Below are 20,910 nucleotides of genomic sequence, written 5' to 3' on the forward strand. Positions count from 1 at the left end.
TTAGTATATTATACATTCTTCTGATATGATAGGTACAGTATGGTTGAAACACTATTAGTATATTATACATTCTTCTGATATGATAGGTACAGTATGGTTGAAACACTATTAGTATATTATACATTCTTCTGATATGATAGGTACAGTATGGTTGAAACACTATTAGTATATTATACATTCTTCTGATATGATAGGTACAGTATGGTTGAAACACTATTAGTATATTATACATTCTTCTGATATGATAGGTACAGTATGGTTGAAACACTATTAGTATATTATACATTCTTCTGATATGACAGGTACAGTATGGTTGAAACACTATTAGTACAGTGGAGCGCCATTAAGCCGCGGACCAGTAAACCGCGAAATATCTTAAGCCGCTGTAGCAAGTCTTGTCACCGCTAATTTAAGAACGTGTAAAAACGCGGCTTACGAATTTAATCCTGGGTTTATAACTTCAAGAGGATATTTAAAAAAAGGATTTGCTTTAATTTGGGAAATAAATAAAATACATTACAATAGAAATCGACCGTTAATCTACCTTATCCGCTCTCTATGTCAGCTTTATGGAGGGCGCCACTGTTACCGAATCACACCTCTCCATATGTTAAAGTTAATCCATGCATTGGTCGTTTGTGTTAAAACGGCACTTGTCAATTGTATCTGAATAGTCTATATATTAATATTGTAATAATCACGCAATGGCCCGGATGAGCTCGGAGGAGCTATTGGCGACTTCGGCTTTTCAGTCACAAAGGTTTAAGCCGCGGTTAAGCAGGTTGAAACCCCAAATGCCGCGGCTTAACGGCGCTCCACTGTATATTATACATTTTTCTAATAGTTGAAAACCCACATGGGACTAAATTAACAAGGTAGTGTTAAAAATATGATAGGGTTAAGATAATAAATATTTAATAACCACTATGCTTCTACAGTTTGTAAAAGACGTTCACACCATAACATGTACTATGTTGTAACTTTTAGGCCTAAGTTACTAAGTACACCTAACGGATGTGCCTCCCTGATGGTACTGTTACTAACGTACAAATAAACTTATTTGCACAACTTCATGGATAATCGATCATTTATCAGAATATACGTGATAACACCGATCTAAATATTTCATCTATTATAGTATTTAAGGAGTGTCTAAACACATGATTACATTAAAGTCTTTCGATCACTAATATTTCCTTATATACTAAGTAACTTAAGATTTACTTAGTTAAAAATAAGTCATTAAAAATGTACCTTACAACAGTATTGTCAAGGTTATATTATTTTTTATCTTTGAGACTGTGGAAAATAATAGTTATATCTTCCATGAAAGTTTAAGAATAAAACTGAACGATAAGAAACATGAGTTAGGCCTGATCGTGTCGTATGCACTGAAAAATGCAATATCTACTAAATCATTATTTAGTTATGAAATTAGGCCTATCGTTAGTTTATAAAACAGTGTATATGTATAATTTTGAGTCGAAGAAATGAATCACTTCGTTATAACTAAGAGAAATAGTAAAATCCACTTACTTATTAATTGTCTCGCACATACTGTACTCGAATCTCTTGTATTTCCTTGAAAATACAAGCTCAGAATTTACATTACTGAATTAACTAACTGGCTGACTCGATAACCAATCAATAACTGTAATAAAAACATATTCATTTCATAAAATATTCTATTCATAAATTACATTATGTAACAAAATTTTTACTTTTTCTTGTTCCCGGGTAGAAAGTGTTATTTCCAAATTGCTTATGCCTAAAGTAAATGGAAAAGACCTATTTTTCTCTTCAAACTATGCTTTTGTGACCTGGGTAATGAAATTTTCAAATTTACCCATTTTCCAGAACATTCCAGGTAGATTTAGTGATGAGTATCTGATAGAGAATTTTCTGGAACTTACAAGAATATTCAAGAACTTTCTAGAATGTTGTACAACTTAAGAGAATTTTCTAGAACTTTCCATATTAATATATATACGGGGGCTCACCACTTCTGTTTAGTTCCAGCTGCTTAAGGGAACACGTAGACTTATCTGATGTTATCAGAGATGGCATCAAGAAGCTGCAAGCATTCTCCAGACGCATTCTGCTATGTATGTGGCCAATTTATCAAGACAAGAGCGAAAAAGTACTCTGTGACAGCATCTGTTAAAATGTGTGAAACCTACAAGGCATATTTCAGCATACCTGTCAGGTATCAAGACAAACCCTGGACACCTCATTTTACCTGCGACCACTGCAAAAAAACTAGAAGGTAAGACGGACTATTTTGGCTTACTTGTATAGTCAGATTTTATATTATACAAATCTTAGACCTTTTAAAATTTTAATATATTTTAATTTATTTGTTTTTAAATTTCTAATAGTATAGAAAAATATTACATATAAAATACTTTACATGAACCTCTTACACATTAGTTGTGGATGAAACAAGTTTATTCTTTATAATAACAATTTTATTTTACTCTTTTTGCAGGATGGTACAGAGGGGAAAAGAGAGCCACGAAGTTCGCTATTCTAAGAATTTGGTGTGAACCCACTGACCACTCAAGCAATTGCTACTTCTGCATGGTGGGCCCTTCCAAATGTTGGGCTGGCAAGAATGCATCTGCTATCATGTATCTGGGCCTTCCATTATCCATCGCCCCAGGGCCACACTGCCCTGAGCTCCCTGTATCCACTCCGCTAGAGAGAAAGCAGCCATCCTCAGAAGAGTGCAGCAAATCAGAAGAGGAGGTAGACGTTGAAGATCCAGATTACAATTTCAGAGGTGCAGCTGGTGAGAGAAACCCATACTACCCCAACCAAAGAGAACTCAATGACTTGATCAGAGATCTTGGTCTAACAAAGTTGAATGCCGAGCTTTTGACATCTAGGCTCAAGGAGTGGGATTTATTAGATGAAAGTGTGCAAGTCGTAAGTCAGAGGAAGTATCACAGACATTTTTCAAGCTTCTTCATTCGTCAAGCTGGGCTCTGCTTCTGCCACAATGTATCCGGTCTGTCCGAGGCAACTGGAATTGCTTGTAGCCCGAACTACGGCAAAATGAGCTGCAGGATGTCCCTGAAAGTGCATATCCTTGACGCTCATCTTGATAAATTCAAGGAGAAAATGGGAGTATACTCAGAGGAGCAAGGCGAGCGCTTCCACCATGATATGCTGGACTTTGAAGGCCGCTAACAAGAAGCGTGTAACGAAAACATGATGGGAGACTATATTTGGGAGTTGATACATGAAAGTGACTTACATTACAGTCGCAAATATCAAAAACTACTCACTTCTAAACATTTTTGTATAACTTTAGTATAAGTACATGTAAATCTTGATTCGTATGTTGTTTTATTCAGACCTTATGTAAATAAAAATGTGCAAATTTGCCCGTTTTTACATAGAAAATAGGTTAATTTCTAAATTTCATTATCCAGGTCATAAAAGCAAAGTTTGAAGGGAATAATGGCCATTGTCTGTTTTTTTAACAACGTAAGCAATTAAGAAATAACACATACTATACAGGAACAAGATTTATGTTACATAATATTATTTGTACGCGCTAACCACATAACGTTAAAAATTTCTACTGCTGAAACCGGTATAAGCCTCTAAGTAAAGATAAAATAATATGGATATACTATTATACAACGAATAGTGGGATTGATCGTAACATTATAACGCCCTCATGGCTGAAAGGGCGAAGACGTTTGGTGTGACGGGGATTCGAACCTGCCACCCTCGGATTGTAAGCCGAGTGCCTTAACCATCTGGCCATGCCAGGCCGGGAGTAGTAATAGAGAAAATAGTGTATGATTGGATAAAGATGTACAAGTTGTTCTTCTGGTCTATGTAAGTTGTTTTGAGCATTTGTTTGTCAATACATATACATACCTGTTCTGTGTAAAAGGTATAATCTATTTCGAAAGATATCAATGTTTTGTTCAGAATACTTCTCTGTAGTTGGTGTTGAGTCATGCCTCGTCATGTGCCAGAAGTTATAGAGCGTCAAATTGTTCAGCTGTTCAGAAATGGTATGGACATTGTTAGAACAGTAGAGTACCTGTAGTGTACTGTATCCAGAATTCTGAAACATCATCGAACAACCGGAAATGTTGTTCCAGAAACGTCTACTGTAGTTGCTGGAAAACCATTACCAGAGATGACCATGTTTTGATAAAGTTAATGTGTCAAGGTCGACAAATTCAGGTTACGAGTCGCACGCCTTAACACGCTTGACCATGCCAGGCCCATTCATTCTGAAGTACATAGAAGAAGAATGAATGGGAGACTAACCAAAAAAAGGCCCGGCATGACCAAGTGCGTAAGGCGCGCGACTCGTAATCCGAGGGTCGCGGATTCGCGCCCGCGTCGCGCTAAACATGCTCGCCCTCCCAGCCGTGGGGCGTTATAATGTGACGGTCAATCCCACTTTTCGTTGGTAAAAGAGTAGCCCAAGAGTTGGCGGTGGGTGGTGATGACTAGCTGCCTTCCCTCTAGTCTTACACTGCTAAATTAGGGACGGCTAGCACAGATAGCCCTCGAGTAGCTTTGTGCGAAATTCCAAAACAAACTAACCAAAAAATGTTATTTTGCAAGAAAGGCTATCTTTAAACCAATATTAATCAAACTTCACTGTCATCACTGTGTTATTTGGGCAGGACAGCATGCCAGCTTACAGCTAGGACACTGGAAACAACATGTCCTGCTTCTGGCTTGTTAAAGCTGCCAGTAGGATTCGTGTTCATCGTTTATTTAGAAAACTCTTTATGGAAGTCTGTCTTTCCCACAGGAAACACACGGAAAGTGGTGCAGTGCATGTTTGGGCAGCTATTCATCAAGGTAAAAACTGCTCTTCGTATCCTTCAGAAAAACGTGACTGGTGCCTCCTACAAAATTCATGGAAACGATATTTCTTCCATATGCTAGGGCAAGGTTTAGAAATAATCCGGTGTTCCAGAATAACAATGCTACGGTACATAATGCGCAGATTGTTCAGAACCATCTCAACCAGGATGACGTTACAAGATTGTAACTCACTAGATTGTAATCCCATTGAAGACTGTTAAGCAGATCTGAGCCGGAAAAATGGTATCTACGAACCCCAAACCAGCAGATGAGTTGCAACGCCTTCTAGTGACAAATTAAGATGAAATCACAGTGGAGTACATCAATAACCTTACCGACAGCATGTCACGTTGCTTTGCGGAGAATATTAGAGTACCAGGATGACCGACCAAGTGCTGGATGTTTAATATGAACTGGTATAAAGTTACATACGTTGTTTATAATAATTTGGTGTTATGTTTTGTCATTATGTAAGTTTTGGTAAGGTTTTGTTGTGGTTGGTGAAATGCTGATTTACACATATTTCTATAGTTGTTTGTAGGCCTGGCATGGCCTAGCGCGTTAAGGCGTGCGCTTTGTAATCTGAGGGTTGCGGGTTCGCGCCCGAGTCGTGCCAAAACATGCTCGCCCTCCCAGCCGTGGGGGCGTTATAATGTGACGGTCAATCCCACTATTCGTTGGTAAAAGAGTAGCCCAAAAGTTGGCGGTGGGTGGTGATGACTAGCTGCCTTCCCTCTAGTCTTACACTGCTAAATTAGGGACGACTAGCACAGATAGCCCTCGAGTTGCTTTGTGCGAAATTCCAAAACAAATAGTTGTTTAATAAAATTGTATGATTTTTAATGAAACCAGTGTTAAGTGCATTGTGTTCCGTCTTTCGATTTTAATTGTTGTAAAATACGGGAACATTTTGGCCAATACTTTATTTCACAGTTTCCATCAAAATTTAATCTGTAGTTTAACAGTCGGTGTCTTGAACTTTGTTTATACCCCAGTGACAAAACAAACAAATAAAACCCTACTCACAAGTAAGCGGAATAAAAGTTTATAACGTGACAAGGACTAGCGCGAGTGGGTGTCTTGGACTTATCTTCAGGTTCGAACCTTCTTGAAGTATTGTGTTAGTGAATGTGGTTTATGGAAGAGTCTGATCGATAAAATAAATTTGTATTTTTGTTCGTAAGTACAAAGAACGTGTGACTAGAAAACGTGTATTGTTTTAAGCTTACCTCAAACTTGCTGTTTGGACAAACATTGAGGGTCCTGACTTTATGAAGACAAAGCAAACATTCAGTACTCTGGAAAGGACAGAAGTTCAATGTTTTTGTTATAAAACTTGGCTATGCTGTGAAATTACCTATAATATCATATTAACTAGTCTTATCTACATATTAATTAAAGCTCTACCTACAATGTTATATTATCTACAAGTTCTATATACATTATTATTGTTTGACAATTGTTTCAACAGTAATGAAGTTAACAAACCGTTGTTTGACAAATGTTAACAGTAATGAAGTTAACAAACCGTTGTTTGACAAGTGTTTCAACAGTAATGAAGTTAACAAACCGTTGTTTGACCAGTTTTAACAGTAATGAAGTTAACAAACCGTTGTTTGACAAGTGTTTTAACAGTAATGAAGTTAACAAACCGTTGTTTAACAAGTGTTTCAACAGTAATGAAGTTAACAAACCGTTGTTTGACAAGTGTTTCAACAGTAATGAAGTTAACAAACCGTTGTTTGACAAGTGTTAACAGTAATGAAGTTAACAAACCGTTGTTTGACAAGTGTTTTAACAGTAATGAAGTTAACAAAGCGTTGTTTTACAAGTGTTTTATCAGTAATAAAGTTAACAATCAGTTGTTTAACAAATCTTTTATCTACTCTGAAGTTGTGAACCACTTCAATAAGATCTCCAACAAAGGTTATTCACAGTTTACGTAAAGCGAGTTATTCTATTTCTGAACTGGGGAAGTTTTGGTGGTAGCTGTTTTACGATTGGTAGTGAATAGTTACTTCACACGATAGTATGTTTTATATTCCACTCTTTTTGGAAAGCTATTTTTCTTGCTTCTTAAATCGCACGTGAACACTTGCTTGAATTATGTTTTGACTGTAACGACTTAACTCATAAGTATTGGCACGTGTGCTATAAACATGTTTTATATCTCAAAAATGCTTACCGTTTTAGTGACGCTATCTGCTACAAGAACTATAGCCAAAGAGAACAATACAACCAGTACAATCTCAAAAACTTCGGCGGTTAAGTAGAAGACATTTTTTCCTGGTGACTTGGGTGCAAAACACAGCTGACCCACAAAAACAACACAGTACGCTGGGCACGGTAACAAACACTAAGGAACTAAACATGGCGTCAGTTTCCGGGCTAGGCTACATAAGAAGGCGTGATCTCTTCTGAGTCCCTCGACTTCTGTACTGATGTCTCTTTGGAAGCCAGCAAGGTGGTATCCAAGATCTCTGTAAACTTGGTGAAGCTAAGCCTTAGAGCCACACAGAGAAACAGTAGCACACAGAAAGGGATGCAAATGGATGTGGTGGTATACAGGTTGGCGAAGAACAGAGGAATTGTCCACAAACTCAAGCCATCAGCAATACTACGCAAGATAAGAGGAACCGTGAGGAACAGTGCAGGACAAAAGAGCAAGTTAATGGCGTATCTACGAAGGCTGACAGCATGCACGTGAAGTCCCACCCTCCGTTCCACTTTCAACCACTTTTGACAATACTTGGGAAACTGAGAAGTCGCACTAATCATAGTGAGACTGCTTAGGAACGGAAGAATGTGATGGACACTGGTCAGTATCGATGTCACAAGAGCACCCTGTTGATCTGTATGAAACACGGAATAGACATTGAAATAGATGTGTATAGAACCTAAAATAAAATGACAGATAACAACGATGCAAGAATAGAAGAAGGAAAGCGAATTCCACAAGAAATACAAACTGTTAACATCGTGAGTGAGCACGTCTCCCAGTGGAAGAAGGCCGCAAAGTTTCGCTGCAAAAGCAAGCGGACGAAACGCTAAGAAGAACTGGCTCTGCTTTGCGGTCGCTTCCCTGTTTTCTGTTATTAAAGGCAGTACATTAGCACCTGAAACAGAATCTTCGTTCATGCTGATACAGTGGGTCTTTCTTCTATACGCAGTCATCAGTAGCTCGATTTGACTCTGGATTTTGGTTGCATGCTATAACCGAACCAGTAAAATGAATCTCCAGGGAAATATCAAGCAGGTGGCTGTTGTTTCAACAAAACCGTACCGCACTAAGGCAACGGTGAATTTTAAGCCTAACAATAAAAAACGTATATATATTAAACAAGAAAGAAAGCAAAGATAAAAATGGAACTCTGAACACGAAGCTAGTTTTGTGTAAGAAAAACCTACAGAAGAAACGTTGCACGTGAAATGTTACAGGAAAGAGCATTTTTAAAAGCAATATAAAACCTTTTTTGGGTCATGTGCGCCACCTGCACGTAATGCCAGATTTTCCTGAGTTGCAGGTGTGTAGAGTTATCCGACACAAGTTAATTTCGCAGTGGCAGGTGGACAGGATGACGTATTGACGGTGAATTTACTATCCTTCGGAGATTATTAATACGATAGGAGGTTACTGAATAATTAATAAGTTTTGTCTTAATGGAAGTTAACTACATTAGACATAATGTCCAATAACAGTAATATAATCACAACTGGTTAGCAGTAGACGAAAACACATTCTAAAATATTTCACATAGAAAAGTATTAATTATCAAGAAAAGAAGAGTCTCTTTCAGGCAGATTTTAAAGGGTATAGTTGAATTGACAACAAATAAAAGTGTAATATTCTATTTTAGCGCCACCTATTAAAGTCTAAATGTCTTAAAAAAAGCTAGACTCGAAGTAATTTTATTTGACGCTACTATATTAAATATCTCGAAATTTTTCAATGAATCTTAGTTGGATAACCAATAACACCTACAACGGTATACAGTGTAACGATTTAGTTTTGTTTTTTTCTTATGAGGTAAACAAGAAAAATCTAAAATATCAAAGATAGATCGTGGAATTCAATTTTAAACAATTTTTGCAGAGAAAGAATGGATTGATTGACGTTGGGAGTCGAGTCGAATTGTAACAAAGGTAGGATTTTTAGGACTTATCCATCCTTAGATATTATAAAATAACGAACTAGTCATTATCACAAACAATGTAAGACAAAACTGGTTAATATAAAATCGAGGACTGGATAAACTATATCATAAATAATGACTTTAAACCTTTTCAACTGAAACAATAGGACGATGGAACTAAAGTTCTAAGCCTAATTAGTTCAATAGAAGCCACAGTAAGTCTGCGAACGACGTAAATATTTGCTATAGAAGTTGCACGCAATGTAATATGCTAATATCAATATCAGTGTTTGGGATCTTGCTTTAAGAACAACGTAAACAGATTGTTACAAGTTCTGGATGGTAAAATCTATAACTAAACTTACATGGATTTGTTGTCATCTGTAGACAAAAAGTGAGAGTTAGACCGTGACATCTTATATTAATACCCTTTTACTTTTGTCATTGAATTATTCTTTGGTTAGATGGCAGCACAATCCACATATGCCACGGCTTCCTAAATTACAAACATTTAACAGACAGATTGCATGGACAAGTAATAATTATTGTTTTATTTTGTTAACAATATACTAGAGTAATTTAACAGTATCAATGTGTTGTTTGTACCAAACAACAAAGCGATATAACTTTAGTAAGTGGATAGTAAAGGTTGTCTGGGATATCCATTTGGTTTAATTACTGTACTAGCAGTTTGGGTATTGTATGATGAAAACCCGTCACCAGAAGTACTCGCTTTTTCTTCCTTGGGTTCTTTATAACGTGTACTCAGTTCATCTATTCGTCAGGAAAAAGTGTCTGAAGAATTGACGGTAGGTGGAGTTAAGTTGCTATCTTTCCCACAATCCATCACTTTAAAACCATATAAGACTATCGCAGAAAGACCTCTAACAGCTTTGTGCGAACTTCTAGAAAACAAATTATTCAATTGTGAAGCTTGATAAATAATATTTTGGAACTTAAAATTTGTTTCAGATAGTTGTCAATAAAATTGAAACATTTTAAATGATTTGCGAAGTTGACATATAATTCTTTAAGATTTGATTTGTTGATCATTTGTCAGAAAAGCAGTGGTAAAGTTTAATAAAAATATTTAAATAAACGTAAAATAGAAATTAACGAAGTAAAATATCTTACAGAATATGAGGTCTCATCACTTTATCTGACGAATTATTCCCTCTAAGGGTTGCACATAACTCTCTAAATTACTGCTATGTCTGACAGTAAGAATATTTTTACTTATGTAAACCCCTTAGTTCAATCATAAATTATTATGGCGCTTGATTTACGGTCTATAGATAACATTAATAGCTTCCAAATAAACAAACTTTTCACCGAAACCGATAACGTACACTTCTGGCCTATTATTAAATTAACTAATTGCTCAAATCTGTCTTTCCTAGTACATTTCAAAGTATAGAATGGACTATAAGACTACGTCAAAACAAATATTTTTCTAGAAAAGAGAGAATAATAAAAACTTGTAGGGTAAAACACGATCGAGTTAAATACACGCTGATAATCAAAGAGCAACATGCAGGAGAGTTAAAATTATTGGTTCGAAAATCATACAAGTTCAGAAGTTGATCGCTGGTGGAGAACTGAGAACAGAAACCAGCTTAACGACTGGATAGCAGGCAGTGAGCGGTAATGGATTTGTGTAGCCATACAGCTAGAATATATTCAAAAGTCCTACTGAAAACACCAATAAAACTGATAGGATGGTGAGAACCTACATCAAAAGCGGGCTTACTTGGTTTAAGAAAAAATAACAACAGAAATACCCCCAAAAAACCAGAAAGCTTCCAGGACTTGAGAACAGAACAAAGCAAGGAGACAAAGATAGCATCAAATGACGTCTTCAGAACCAGGCGTACATCACGAAAATAGCGTCAAATGACGTCATCAGAACCAGACGGACATCACGAAGATAGCATCAATGACGTTATCAGAACCAGGCGTGCATGGCGGACATCACGAAAATAGCGTCAAATGACGTCATCAGAACCAGGCGGACATCACGAAGATAGCATCAATGACGTTATCAGAACCACACGTACATGGCAGACATCAGCAGCAGTGATCCGAGGGCAAACAGTCATTGGCTAGCATTATGAATGAGAGCTGTGTATAGTCCACAGTGTCTGAAGCGTCACTGTAATAACGAGGATGATGGTTCGGTTCCCGAAAGTGGTTTTCATGGAAGGAAACGAAGACGAAGAGGAAGAGAGGGTAGCGCTATCTAGTAAAGAGGGAGAACAACTCCGCCCATAACAACAAAGATAGTGCAAGACCAAGACTGGAACAGTCCTGACTCCACCGCCATATTGTTAAGAAGAGTTTGCTGGAGACCTGGATGACGCAGGAGCAACAGTGGAGCGTGAGAGTAACAGTGGACAGACGATCCAGATGTAAAATGTCCACTGCTCTTCGGGTCAAGGGCGGTTTGTGGGAAGTGTTTAGGACACAGAGAGAAGTGAGTGGCAGAAGAAAGGGTACTGGTGAAAAAAGGCAGCAAACGAAACGACATGATCAGGAGAAGTGATGTAGATCAGTATCCTGCAAGATAATATTAATGTTCGAAACCCGCTGAACAGCATGAAAAATAAAAGAAGTCCGCTGAGAGGAATAAAGAGAAAAGAAAGATGACCACTAGCCACAGGGAGACACACGCGAAGAAGGACAAGGTTAGCAAAAGAAAAAAAACATCATCTTTGGACGACTACAGCCAGGCAGTAACAGCTGTGAAGGTTTTACAGTTATATATCTATTTTAACACTGATTTTTGTTTCATATAAAAATATGTTTAGAAATTAGTGTAAATTATACTGTTAAAGCTGTATTGCGAAATTCTTGCCTATTCGCTAAAATTGTAGAAGATTCTCAAGAGTAAGAATCAACAGTATATGTTTTACGAACGCACTAGCGTATTTTCAGTATTACTGGGCCAAATGAAATTTCTAGAACCTTGTTTAAACGTTCATGAACTGACGCGCCAAGAGACAGTAGATATTGTTGTTTTGCTGCAGTTGGTATACCATGAATCTCGAAAGCTATAACTGTCATTAACACTTATTAATCGGGAAAATATTTAACGAAAAATGTTTATACATTTTGAATATTACACACTCATTTAATTACAGCGGATTCACGTCGGATGCTGGTATCTGTACAAAGACATTATATAATTTCATCGGTGAAAAACTCGCGCTTGAAGAGCTAGCTAGCTCCTCGTTAAGTGAATTGTACCTATATCAACTCAGAATCAATTTGCTCGTCGGGAACCCTCGATAAAATATTGTTGCTTGCATATTAAAATATGTTTGTATTAAAAAAGAAAACTGTGTGTATCAATCTTGTTGTCATACATGATAAAGTTACTACATCTCGACTTTTAATTAACTTTGAATTCAAACTTAACTCAGTTTCAAGCTATTTGAAATCGTAACACGTAACGTAATAGATTGAAGGGTCGTCTGAGAATTCTGTTATTATAGTTAGTATCTGCCACAATAATATAGATGTGAAAGGCTGCCTCCAGTCACAAAAACACATGTTATTATATTGCAATGCCTTGAAGCATTGGAGGGCCTGTAGAGGGTTACACCCTCTCGTTCGGCAAGCGATCATAGTATTAAAAATGGGGAAAAGAGAAAGGAGAATGGATAAAAGGGCAAAATCTTCAAAGGAGGTGAAAATGGGGAATTTAGGCATAGCGACAGAGGCTGCTAATGCAAACAGTCAGGAGAAAAGGAGACTGGCACGATTCAGGATAAATCAGAGAAAGGGGTATGTTGATGGAATCAGCAGTGGAGTTCGTGAGAATTCGGTCTCGGAATCGATAAAAGGGGAAAGAAGAGACATCTGTTTACAACACTAAGACCAATCTTAATGTATTGTTAGAGTTACAACCCTAAGACCGATCTTAATGTATTGTTAGAGTGACAACCCTAAGACCGATCTCAATGTATTGTTAGAGTTACAGCCCTAAGACCGATCTTAATGTATTGTTAGAGTTACAGCCCTAAGACCGATCTTAATGTATTGTTAGAGTTACAACCCTAAGACCAATATTAATAGTTACAACCCTAAGACCAATATTAATAGTTACAACCCTAAGACCGATCTTAATGTATTGTTAGAGTTACGACCCTAAGACCAATCTTAATGTATTGTTAGAGTTACAACCCTAAGACCGATCTTAATGTATTGTTAGAGTTACAACCCTAAGACCGATCTCAATGTATTGTTAGAGTTACAACCCTAAGACCAATATTAATAGTTACAACCCTAAGACCGATCTTAATGTATTGTTATTGTGTGTATTAATAGAATGATGAATTGTAATCCTCTTTACCCATATTTGTATAAATTGTTCAATGACACAGAACAAATGACGTTTGTTCATTCTTGTGAATTATTTAGCCAAAAAAACTGTTTCAAATACTAATAATTCTACGTGAAGTTCAATATATCATTGAACTTACCATTTATCGTTAATTTATAGAGATCTCAACAAATTCCAACCACAATTACTGACATTGTAGTAATTGTAGTAATTAACAGTTTTTATCCTTAAAATAATATATCTACAGATTTTAATATCTTACTTAGATGTTATCTTCAAATCAGCTTTGTAACGATTGTCTTCACTTCTGTTAAATTTTATTTTCTGTTTAAACCGTTCAGGTATTTGTTTTACGATCAGTTAGTGTTATAAAAAGGAACAACAATTGAATAATCCAAGAATATTCAGGAATAGAGATCGTGTATTATGTTGAAAACTTATAGCGACTGAGATAATGTTGGATTTCATGTCCTATTTTTAATGAATAGAAAACTGACGAAATCTGTATCGAATATTCAAACTTGTTACCTTCAGGTTCTAACTTGTTATCTTTAGATGTTAACTTGTTACTTTCAGGTTCTAACTTGTTATCTTTAGATGTTAACTTGTTATTTTCAGGTTCTAACTTGTTATCTTTAGATGTTAACTTGTTATTTTCAGGTTCTAACTTGTTATCTTTAGATGTTAACTTGTTATTTTCAGGTTCTAACTTGTTATCTTTAGATGTTAACTTGTTATTTTCAGGTTCTAACTTGTTATCTTTAGATGTTAACTTGTTATTTTCAGTTGCTACCTTGTTATCTTTAGATGTTAACTTGTTATTTTCAATTGCTACCTTGTTATCTTTAGATGTTAACTTGTTATTTTCAGTTGCTACCTTGTTATCTTTAGATGTTAACTTGTTATTTTCAGTTGCTACCTTGTTATCTTTAGATGTTAACTTGTTATTTTCAGTTGCTACCTTGTTATCTTTAGATGTTGTTATTTTCAGTTGCTACCTTGTTATCTCTAGATGTTAACTTGTTATTTTCAGTTGCTACCTTGTTATCTTTAGATGCTAACTTGTTATTTTCAGTTGCTACCTTGTTATCTTTAGATGTTAACTTGTTATTTTTAGTTGCTACCTTGTTATCTTTAGATGTTAACTTGTTATTTTCAGTTGCTACCTTGTTATCTTTAGATGTTAACTTGTTATTTTCAGTTGCTACCTTGTTATCTTTAGATGTTAACTTGTTATTTTCAGTTGCTACCTTGTTATCTTTAGATGTTAACTTGTTATTTTCAGTTGCTACCTTGTTATCTTTAGATGTTGTTATTTTCAGTTGCTACCTTGTTATCTTTAGATGTTGTTATTTTCAGTTGCTACCTTGTTATCTTTAGATGTTGTTATTTTCAGTTGCTACCTTGTTATCTTTAGATGTTAACTTGTTATTTCAGTTGCTACCTTGTTACCTTTAGATGTTAACTTGTTATTTTCAGTTGCTACCTTGTTATCTTTAGATGTTAACTTGTTATTTTCAGTTGCTACCTTGTTATCTTTAGATGTTGTTATTTTCAGTTGCTACCTTGTTATCTCTAGATGTTAACTTGTTATTTTCAGTTGCTACCTTGTTATCTTTAGATGCTAACTTGTTATTTTCAGTTGCTACCTTGTTATCTTTAGATGTTAACTTGTTATTTTCAGTTGCTACCTTGTTATCTTTAGATGTTAACTTGTTATTTTAGTTGCTACCTTGTTATCTTTAGATGTTAACTTGTTATTTTCAGTTGCTACCTTGTTATCTTTAGATGTTAACTTGTTATTTTCAGTTGCTACCTTGTTATCTTTAGATGTTAACTTGTTATTTTCAGTTGCTACCTTGTTATCTTTAGATGTTAACTTGTTATTTTCAGTTGCTACCTTGTTACCTTTAGATGTTAACTTGTTATTTTCAGTTGCTACCTTGTTATCTTTAGATGTTAACTTGTTATTTTCAGTTGCTACCTTGTTATCTTTAGATGTTAACTTGTTATTTTCAGTTGCTACCTTGTTACCTTTAGATGTTAACTTGTTATTTTCAGTTGCTACCTTGTTATCTTTAGATGCTAACTTGTTATTTTCAGTTGCTACCTTGTTATCTTTAGATGTTAACTTGTTATTTTCAGTTGCTACCTTGTTATCTTTAGATGTTAACTTGTTATTTTTAGTTGCTACCTTGTTATCTTTAGATGTTAACTTGTTATTTTCAGTTGCTACCTTGTTATCTTTAGATGTTAACTTGTTATTTTCAGTTGCTACCTTGTTATCTTTAGATGTTAACTTGTTATTTTCAGTTGCTACCTTGTTATCTTTAGATGTTAACTTGTTATTTTCAGTTGCTACCTTGTTATCTTTAGATGTTAACTTGTTATTTTCAGTTGCTACCTTGTTATCTTTAGATGTTAACTTGTTATTTTCAGTTGCTACCTTGTTATCTTTAGATGTTAACTTGTTATTTTCAGTTGCTACCTTGTTATCTTTAGATGTTAACTTGTTATTTTCAGTTGCTACCTTGTTATCTTTAGATGTTAACTTGTTATTTTCAGTTGCTACCTTGTTATCTTTAGATGTTAACTTGTTATTTTCAGTTGCTACCTTGTTATCTTTAGATGTTAACTTGTTATTTTCAGTTGCTACCTTGTTATCTTTAGATGTTAACTTGTTATTTTCAGTTGCTACCTTGTTATCTTTAGATGTTAACTTGTTATTTTCAGTTGCTACCTTGTTATCTTTAGATGTTAACTTGTTATTTTCAGTTGCTACCTTGTTATCTTTAGATGTTGTTATTTTCAGTTGCTACCTTGTTATCTTTAGATGTTGTTATTTTCAGTTGCTACCTTGTTATCTTTAGATGTTAACTTGTTATTTTCAGTTGCTACCTTGTTATCTTTAGATGTTAACTTGTTATTTTCAGTTGCTACCTTGTTATCTTTAGATGTTAACTTGTTATTTTCAGTTGCTACCTTGTTATCTTTAGATGTTAACTTGTTATTTTCAGTTGCTACCTTGTTATCTTTAGATGTTAACTTGTTATTTTCAGTTGCTACCTTGTTATCTTTAGATGTTAACTTGTTATTTTCAGTTGCTACCTTGTTATCTTTAGATGTTAACTTGTTATTTTCAGTTGCTACCTTGTTATCTTTAGATGTTAACTTGTTATTTTCAGTTGCTACCTTGTTATCTTTAGATGTTAACTTGTTATTTTCAGTTGCTACCTTGTTATCTTTAGATGTTAACTTGTTATTTTCAGTTGCTACCTTGTTATCTTTAGATGTTAACTTGTTATTTTCAGTTGCTACCTTGTTATCTTTAGATGTTAACTTGTTATTTTCAGTTGCTACCTTGTTATCTTTAGATGTTAACTTGTTATTTTCAGTTGCTACCTTGTTATCTTTAGATGTTGTTATTTTCAGTTGCTATTTTGTTATCTTTAGATGTTAACTTGTTATTTTCAGTTGCTACCTTGTTATCTTTAGATGTTGTTATTTTCAGTTGCTACCTTGTTATCTTTAGATGTTAACTTGTTATTTTCAGTTGCTACCTTGTTACCTTTAGATGTTAACTTGTTATTTTCAGTTGCTACCTTGTTATCTAGTACTGGTTTGTAAACTTCAGGTTTTAACTTGTTACCTCAACACTTTAAGCTGTTACCTTCAACTATCTAATCGTGTAGCATGACAACCTAGAACTATCTAATTGCATGTCATGACGATGTTTCACCATCTTAACATATAATTCTACTAAACTAAAACGTTTGAGATGAGCCAGAACTGAGAGAGTCAATTTGTCCTTGAAAACAATCGTATCATCCCCTTCAACGAAACGGTTCACATAAGAAGTGGGTAAAGTCTGAAGAACACCTTGTTTTGAATAATAACTTTCCTGGAGAATTGAACAATTGCTTTTTTGAAGAACACATCGCTGGTCCAATACTTATCACATCACTGGTTCAAAAACTTGATACATCACTGATCCAAAACTTGTCACATCGCTGATCCAAACTTGTCACATCGCTGATCCAAAACTTGATACATCACTGGTTCAAAACTTGATACATCACTGGTTCAAAAACTTGTCACATCGCTGATCCAAAACTTGTCACATCGCTGATCCAAAACTTGATACATCACTGGTTCAAAAACTTGTCACATCGCTGATCCAAAACTTGTCACATCGCTGATCCAAAACTTGATACATCACTGGTTCAAAAACTTGTCACATCGCTGATCCAAAACTTGATACATCACTGGTTCAAAAACTTGATACATCGCTTACAATTTTCAATTATCTTCACCCTTTTATTAAAACCTATTTTTAGTAATCCTCACCCTCGTATTGAAAACTGTTTTCAATTATTTTCATTAAGAAAGGGAACAAACTTTGGCACCAGTGGTTAAACTAGGTGCCACTGTATCCTCAGGCTGTTTATCTTTTCGTTCCCGAAACTAGTCCACGGGAACTCTCTATCCCACTGGACACCGCAGCTCACGTTCCTGCGACGTCAGAGAATACACGAGGCCAGGTACCTGTTTTATTTTTGCAGCTGCAACTGTTTTAGTTTGTCTGTCGTCCAGGGTGGTTGTGCACCTCCTGCAACATTTTATTGTACGTGTTCCTTTCTCGTTGTTAACAGTTTTGAATTTTTTGTTGATAAGAGCGAGTTGTTAGTCAGAAATATTTGAAACATTTACTACAGACTTGTTTTGTTCTGTCTCATCATCACGCACGTGAAAGTAGCTCCGCACACCCACTCATGGATGCAACACCCAGCTGCAAAAGGCCACGTTTATTCCCCACTTGAAACGAGTTGAGTAATAGGTGTCGTGCGAGTTAAGGGTCTGTGGATTGGTTGGATAGTGAGACAGTTTCAGTGACTAATTGTTTCTGTGAGACTTCTAGCTTTATTTGGACTTACAGCGTGATTTCGGTTTAAAAATGTAATGGCTATAAGGACTTTAGATGGTGGGGGTTACGACCGTACTGTGTATCACAGCAACCTGTCATATTCCTGACGATAAACAAAGTTTTCATTTCTGATCCGGTGCAGAAGTTTTGTCCTAATTTTCTCTCCGTCGTTTAAATGGAGGAAACAGACGCGAGGACACGAATAAATGAGTTGTTTGAAGGTCAAAGGTCTTTACGCTTACAGATGGCGGAAGTTCACGTGCATTACCACCAATCTAGTGGTCAGTGTCTGCATGACCCTCAGGCTTGTCCACCCACAGAAACAGAGGTAAGTCTCGTGTCTGATTATTAACAAATTCAACGTGTCATAACTGTGAGAATTATCATGTCCAGTATATTTAAAATATGTTACTCGTACACAGGTGACCTTGACCTTTAACCTACCAGGAGCTTACTTGTAGGACGCACGTGTCGTCCTTTTTTAAGCTAAATATCTAAGACTAGTTGTCAGACGACGAAAACACAAGACAAGAAACACCAATGTATCCTGGGGCTTCTGTTAGTACTGTAGCCAACTAGTACGGAAAGCTAGTAATTGTTTTTGTTTGTTTGTTTGTTTTTTGAGGGCTATCTGCGCTATCCGTCCCTAATTTAGCAGTGTAAGGGAAGGCAGCTAGTCATTACCACCCACCGCCAACTCTTGGGCTACTCTTTACCAACGAATAGTGGGATTGACCGTCACATTATAACGCTCCCACGGCTGAAAGGGCGAGCATGTTTGGCGCGACGGGGATGCGAACTCGCGACCCTCACATTACGAGTCGCACGCCTTAACACGCTTGGCCATGCCGGGCCAAAGCTAGTAATAAAAGCAGGTTTTAAAATAATAGTTAAAGTTTTAAATGTTGAGTTAAGCTTTCCTTACCAGTTATTTTAACATGTTAACGTTTCGCTTCAGTCTTCTTTGTCTAATTCTATTAGTTCCAGTAATCACCCATAAGTCCTGTGTTTAGTTTCAAACTGTTATTCCAAGTATAAAGTGGAAACAACAAAATACATCAACGAATCAAAACGCTGTATGAACTGTCAGCATGGAACCCTCTCCGTCTCTCCTGTATTCGGTCCAGCATGATAAATAAAGTTAGTTTTTTTTCCGTCTACGAGCTATTTTTTAATGCCACGTTTTCCTGATGACGTTATGTACTACGTAATCTAGTTTGTGAAGTCATCTTAGAAAAGTGCGCTATCTACATCAATAATCAGTGGTATTTTGTAATGGTTTTCGTAACGTTCTTAACATACGCAGTGCTGGGTCAAGACGATCGTAGGGCCTAGGTATATTCTGTTCGTAGGCCCTGCCAGCCATATAAGTTAAACAAAACATTAACTTTTAAGGAAAGTTTTCATGTACCCATAGTTTTCGAAGGTCCTAGGCACTGTGCCTAAATAAATAATCTGGTTCTGAACATACACACTGATTGTTATTGGATTTAGAAGAAAAACTATAAAATACAAACAGTTTTATCGTCCGTAGATAACTTGCATTACAGAAAGTGTAGAATTAGTTGACTTAAGAGCTATTTCCTGCGGCTATTGCGGGGTATCGAACCCCAGATTTTAAAGCTGTAAGTACCTAAACATACCGCTGTTGTACCGGAACACAAAAAATGTAAAGCCGGTACTTTGTATTTTTAAGTTGTTTTTTTTTTTACCAGAGGGCTGTGAAAATACATTTCTATTTAATAATTCCCTTTCCAATAAAAAGTTTCTTTAGATCTAATAATAAAAGTTTAAATTTTCTAAAAGGGTTTATGACCCGGTCAAAGGTCAAAATCCCCTTTTTATCAGAAATTCTCTATCCGCACGTATTTGGTAATATCAGAGAACTGTTTTGTACTAGTCACTACCGGTAATAATTGCAATGCTGGGGATATTTTTGTGTTTGTTTCATATGTTACCGAGGTTCTTGTAACCAAGAAAGCTGCGGACGTATAATCAGCTAAGTGTTTATTTGTTTGTTTGTTCTAGCGCAAAGCCATCTATCGAACTCTGGATTTTAGCATTGTAAGTCCGTTAACTTATCACTGAGTCAACGAGGGACGTAACTAGGTGACTAAATATTTTATAAAATTCGTTATAAAAGCCACAAAAAGTGCTATATGGACCTCACCGGGAATTTAAAGTTATAATAAGTAAACTGCCAATCTTTGAAAATTATACAAAACTGAGATTTTAAACTTACATTGTATGTCCGAATTAGACATTTTTTATATATCTAAAACGGCTCGTTTGGGTTGAGAAAATATTTTACGTAGAGAGAGAACAACGTTTCGACCTTCTTCGGTCATAGTCGGTTTTTTTTGTGTGTGTGAACTTGACGATGACCGAAGAAGGTCGAAACGTTGTTCGTCCTCTACGTTAAAATTTTCAACCCAAACGAGCCGTTTTTACATATATATTTTTCTCTACAAGTGGGTTTTCTCGACATCACTGATTAGTATTATTTTTGTTTTATGTAAAAACTTCCAGTGTGGTCGTACCCCTAATAAGTGTGCCAAAACGTTTAGAAATCATTTAGATACAGGAATACTTTTCTGAGATTTATTCACAATCAATGAATATTGCGTTCTTATTTTAGTTTATAACCGTAAGATAGCAGC

General features: G+C 35.8%; 2 protein-coding genes across 3 annotated transcripts in view; one reads left to right on the forward strand and one right to left on the reverse strand.

The window, feature by feature from the left end:
• The window catches only part of LOC143247845 (ubiquinone biosynthesis protein COQ4 homolog, mitochondrial-like), a 205,633-nt gene that overhangs the window by 53,428 nt on the left and 131,295 nt on the right, over positions 1-20,910 (reverse strand). The gene's annotated exons all lie outside the window — the stretch shown is intronic.
• LOC143247843 (WD repeat-containing protein 47-like) overlaps positions 17,983-20,910 on the forward strand; it is a 32,538-nt gene continuing 29,610 nt past the window's right edge. The window contains exon 1 of the mRNA XM_076496380.1: positions 17,983-18,578. Coding sequence (XP_076352495.1) covers positions 18,426-18,578 — 153 coding nt within the window. The 5' untranslated portion in view covers positions 17,983-18,425. The remainder of the gene's footprint in view (positions 18,579-20,910) is intronic.

This window comes from Tachypleus tridentatus, chromosome 3 (assembly GCF_004210375.1).
Source record: "Tachypleus tridentatus isolate NWPU-2018 chromosome 3, ASM421037v1, whole genome shotgun sequence".
NCBI classification, from domain to species: domain Eukaryota; kingdom Metazoa; phylum Arthropoda; class Merostomata; order Xiphosura; family Limulidae; genus Tachypleus; species Tachypleus tridentatus.